Source organism: Solanum lycopersicum, chromosome 7 (genome assembly GCF_036512215.1).
Source record: "Solanum lycopersicum chromosome 7, SLM_r2.1".
Classification (NCBI taxonomy): Eukaryota; Viridiplantae; Streptophyta; class Magnoliopsida; order Solanales; family Solanaceae; genus Solanum; species Solanum lycopersicum.
Genome location: NC_090806.1, coordinates 65,060,031 through 65,065,496, shown reverse-complemented (window position 1 = coordinate 65,065,496; position 5,466 = coordinate 65,060,031). Strand labels below are relative to the sequence as shown.

Sequence of the window (5,466 nt, the reverse complement as noted above, 5' to 3'; positions counted from 1 at the left end):
ATTCACATTAAATTTTATTTTATTCGACTCTCAAAAAAATAAATCAAATTACACTATATAAATTAAGATCGAAAAAGTACATAAATAATAAATTGTTTTCCATGGACAAAACAAAAACAAAAATATATGTAGGTACTATATTTTCCTTTTTAAAAAAAAAAAAAAAAAAAATGACGTTTATGTTTATTGTTTAGTCGGTTAAGAGATAAGATTCTAGCTACCATTGCTAATTTAATTAATTAGGGACCTCTATTATTTATTTCCTTTGATGATTATTTAATGAGCTAAATATATTTATTAAGACTCAAAATGCATAAACTTGCTGTCCATTTTCCATAAATATTAATAAAAGTTTACAGTACGACTCCAATGATAGAAGTGAATATGCAGAAGGGACAAACAAAACAACTACATTAAATTAGTTTTTCTTAATTAAAATTTACGTGTGACAAAGAGATGTTATTGATTGATATCGAATTCATTTGAATTCAATACTTTTAATGCAAAGCGTAAGAGTTGATAAATATGAGTATGATAAATACTCTAGATATCATTCATAAATTTAAAATATACAATGAATTTAATATTTATAACAATCTTAATGATTAAGCTCCATAAAGTTCAATTCTTATTTGTATATAGTTTATCACACTGATTGACATATAGTTAGTTGATACTTATTTCTCAAATACTATCATTGCTTTTTAATGACCTGTGGATGAATTGAATTTCAATCTTTATTTCAGCTCAAACAATTTTCGAACAAATCAAGTATTCGCACATATATATACTATCAACTTTATTTATTTTGAACTGTTATATTCAGCACTATATATATCTATTTAACACCTCTACCCCGACTCTTTCGAAATAATAAATAGTGAACAAAGGAAGATAAATACATATAGGATCTATGGAAAACCATGTGGTGAGTGTAATAAGTCAAACATAATTATGGAACAATGAAATTTGAATTTGATCACCTTTGAAACTTTTAGATATTTTTGTTCATTTTCAACAACCAACTGTAATTTGCCACCTCATTGTACGGATTAAATGTTTGAGCAAATGTGTACTCATTGTCTACATACGTGGCACACTCTCATTGGTCTATTTACATAGGAGCACTTCTAAGTTCTAAGTTCTAACCACCCCACTCTTTTTTAATTTAAATGTAATTTTGATTATATGTTGTGATAATTTAGGGTATTTTTATTTTCGTGAGATATTAAACTATGAAAAGTCCATATATGTCTTATTCCTTGAGTTACTTACCAATTTCCATTTGAACTTTGATCTCAAAGAAGAGAAACATGTATTATTTTCTTCCATATTTTCTTTACGCATTTTTATTTTCACTTGGTATTTATCTTCTCATCAAAACGAAACGAATAGGAGCTTTTGGATTGAGTATGATTCACTCAATTCCTCCAATTTTGAGTGAGTTAGGCCTATTTGTTTCCATTAAAATTAAAAGGTCTGGATCTGAATACACATCTAAATATTAAGATTTGCATTAAAATCTGAATGTTTTGATCTGAATACACATTTGAATATTAAGATGTGGTCTCTAAATATGAACACTGAATAATTAATGTTGTTTGTTTTTGTTGAATGCCTTGAATCGGACCCGTTACAACAGAAAGGACGGGGGTCTATTCTGTAATTCTATTCTTGCCTCTCCATAATAAAATTGCTTCCCCTCTTTCTGTGGACGTAGCCAATTTATTGGTGAACCACGTAAATCTGTTGTCTTGTTTTTCACGTTTATATTTTCTCGTATTATATCAAATTCCGCATAACAGTTTTCAATATCTGAATGTGAAAGAGAAATTAAACATTATATTAATAAAATATTATAAAAATTTTCATTTCGACCATACATATCACTTTTGATTAAAAGATTTTTTTAAAAAGTTTTAATAATCATGATTTAGAGTACTATTTTTTCATTCAAGAACCTTGTTGAACAACGATACACCAAAAGTATTATTGCGATCACTGTTTTTGACACATTTCAATACAAGAAAATTATCAATTAAAGAAAATACTTGAAAGAATTTATGAAAACTTATCAATTCAAGAGGGAAAAGATGGTGTTTAATTGAAAAAAAAGAAAGAAAGAAAGTTTTTAGTTATGACAAAAGGCACGCCCAAAGCATATAAGCGATGACTTATTATTTGAAAACTTATCTAATGAGTTTGAATGTTGTTAAGAGTCTCCTACAGATCTGATTCGTTCATAACTCTTCTGACCCATTAAGAGTTTTTTTTTAAAAAAAACAAATGAACTTAATTGTTGAATCTCAATGATTCAGATTCAGACCTAAAAACCAAACGTATTTAAAGGGCTAAATCTAATTGAGTAAGATTCAAACCTCCATTAAGTGCAAACAAATGAGGCCTTAATCACATGTTCATTCTGAACCACTTAATCAAACACGTTAAAAAGCTATACTGATTTATAATTAGAATTGACAAATAAAAAATTTGTTTAACTTTTTTTTTTGTTTAATAAGCTCTATATAATCATAATAAAACAAATAAAATCACCAAGTAATTAACCCTTCGATAAGGAAACAAACAAATTAAACTTAATACTTATTGGATTATGACCCATTATTTAATCTCCTTAAATCCAACTTTTTTCAACTCAAACAATGTTTTGAGTTAGTTCATTATCACCCTAGTAATTTAATTCCTTAAAAATTAGTCTAATTCACTTATTTGACCTCCTTAGAATAAAACAGCGAGAAAGAAAAAGAAAAATAGAAAGGGACAATTACCAAATTAGAATTTTTTTACTGAATTCAAAATTTGAAGAAGTAAAACACATTGACTAGTTGAAAGAGTTCGACATTCAGGGGCGGAGGCAACATACAAGTTAGGATTTCTAATTGGACACCATTCCTCAGAAAAAAAGATACTATATATACAAGTAAAATAATATATAAAATGATTCAATAAGATATTTTTGGAACACCTTAATATATAATAAATTACGTGGATCGAAGTGGGTTCAGATGAATCGAGAACGGAGTGGGGTTTCTTATAGTGGAGGGAACAGAGTTGAAGAAGGTTAGAGTGGAAGCAACGGTAAATTCATTCATTCATTCATAAAAGAAGAAGAAATGCCGCGTGGGTCCAAATAAACCAAACTAAGAATACGACTCTTTTTTTTTTTTTCATTTCTCTTATATTTATTTATACGACTCATTTTTCCCCTTCTCCTTCTCCCAAAATCTATTTTCCTCTTCTCCATCTTCAATCTCACAATTACTTTGATTTTCTCTTTTTTCTTCTCTCTTACTCCACGCCGCTCGCTCTCTCTCTCTAAACATTATTATATTTGCGATATAGTATTGTTTTTGTTTTGATAAATATTTACGACTTCGAATTCAAATTTAGATACTTTTTTCTGTTTTTATTGAAATTCAGTTTGAGTTGAAGCAGAGAGCGAGCGGCGAGCTGTGAGTGACAATGGCGACACCACCAGAGGAACCAATGGAGTTTGATGATAATACTTTTGAAAGACAACAAAGGAGGCCAGTTTTTGAAGAAGCTTCCATGTCTAATAGGCGTTTCAAAAAAATCAAAAGTCCAGAACGTCAATCCTCTGTTCAACAACCGTTTGATCATCGTAATAATCCGACGCCAATGGCGTTTCCTCCACCTCCGTCATCGTCAAGGCTTGTTTTCCCTTTTGCCTTTGACGGTACGCAGCAGTCCATGGAAAGTTCGTCACCATTGGGAGCGAACGCGATGCCTCTGTTTCATCCACAGCAGCAAAATCAGCAGCAAATGATATCTTTTTCGCCTCAACAGTGTCTTTACCCTCCGTATTTTGCAGGGGAGTTAGGGCCATCGCAGAATCAGCAGCAGATGTTGAGGTATTGGAATGAGACGCTTAATTTAAGTCCGAGAGGAAGAATGATGATGATGAGCAGATTGGGGCAGGATAACAGGGGATATTTTAGGCCTCAACAGGTGCAAGTACAGCCAATTTCCGCTACGAAGCTATACAGAGGAGTGAGGCAGAGACATTGGGGGAAATGGGTAGCTGAAATTCGTCTTCCTCGTAATAGGACTCGTCTTTGGCTTGGTACTTTTGATACAGCTGAAGATGCAGCTATGGCTTATGACCGCGAGGCGTATAAGCTAAGAGGAGACAATGCTAAGCTCAATTTCCCCGAACACTTTATTGGTAAAGACAGAGGAGAGACATCTACAGAGGCTAATTCGTCTTCAATTACTACTCATGAATCTTCCTTGCCTGAACACAATTCTGAAAGTTTACAATTACAGACTGTAAATAACGAACAACTGCCTCCGTCACCGCCCCCACAGCCACCACCAGAAGGTGATAACCATGACGAGGACTCGGGGATAGGATCGAGTCAGGTGACTACTAATTCACAATCATCTGAGTTAGTATGGGGTGATATGGCGGAGGCTTGGTTCAATGCAACTGGTTGGGGTCCAGGTAGCCCAGTTTGGGATGATTTAGACACAAATAACAACCTCATGTTTTCACCTAATCTTCATTTTGGGAATTTCAGTCAACAAGAGCCTCATGATTCTGATCCTCATCAACATCATGACACGAATAGCGATCCATCTTCGCCTTCATGTCCTATGAGGCCGTTCTTTTAGGTTCACCTTCTCTCATACATTCGTCTCGTTAGGATTTAGGTGCACATGGAAACAATCTGTTGCAGAAATGTAGGATAAGACTGTGTACAATAGACCCTTGTGGTCCATCCAGGTCACGTGCTCAAGAGATTTACAACTCCCTTTGGCCATAGGAGATTCTTTTAGATAATCTCCACGGATGAATCCTTCTGGCGATTCCACGTCATCCTCGTTCATCTCTTACTCTCGGGACCTTTCTTCCACTTGAGCCACCATACTTTGTCATTTCTGCAAAATGGCTGCATATTTAAAGCCTTTTCTTGCAGTGACAATGTTTACTAGTACTTCATACAAATGTATCACATTTAGTTGAGATCATAGGGTAGTAGTTTGTGTCGTTATATTTAGTTAAGTTATCTTAGCATAGACGTCGAGGGAGATAGTTTTATGATCTACTCTCGATAGTCACTCCATCACGAGCTCATTTTTTGATTCGCGAGGATGGAGGAAGTTGAAGTGTCTGTATATCTATTATCTTCACTTCAGATATGTTGTAATGTGTTTGTTGTTGTTGTTGTTTTTATCGAAGATATTTAGTTCAAGTTTCTTTCCTTTTTTGATTGATATATACATTTTTCCTTGTTTGATATATAGTTTGCAAGAAAAAAGGTATTTTGTAACAAAAATGACTACAATGCATGGCATAGCAAAAAAAAAACATTCTTTTTTTGTGTTTTTCTTTCCTTTCTTGCTCCTCTATAAATAATAATAATAATGATGTGATAGAAACACCTTTAAATTAAATATGGTAAAGCAAGTTCTCCCCACCACGTT

General features: G+C 33.0%; 1 protein-coding gene across 1 annotated transcript; it reads left to right on the top strand.

Annotated features, from left to right (window-relative positions):
• Nucleotides 1–1,214: 1,214 nt before the first annotated feature.
• LOC101264838 (ethylene-responsive transcription factor ERF054) lies at nucleotides 1,215–5,234 on the top strand. The gene has a single exon (XM_004243291.5). The coding sequence runs from the start codon at nucleotides 3,481–3,483 to the stop codon at nucleotides 4,651–4,653; it is 1,173 nt and encodes a 390-aa protein (XP_004243339.1). The 5' UTR covers nucleotides 1,215–3,480; the 3' UTR covers nucleotides 4,654–5,234.
• Nucleotides 5,235–5,466: the final 232 nt, after the last annotated feature.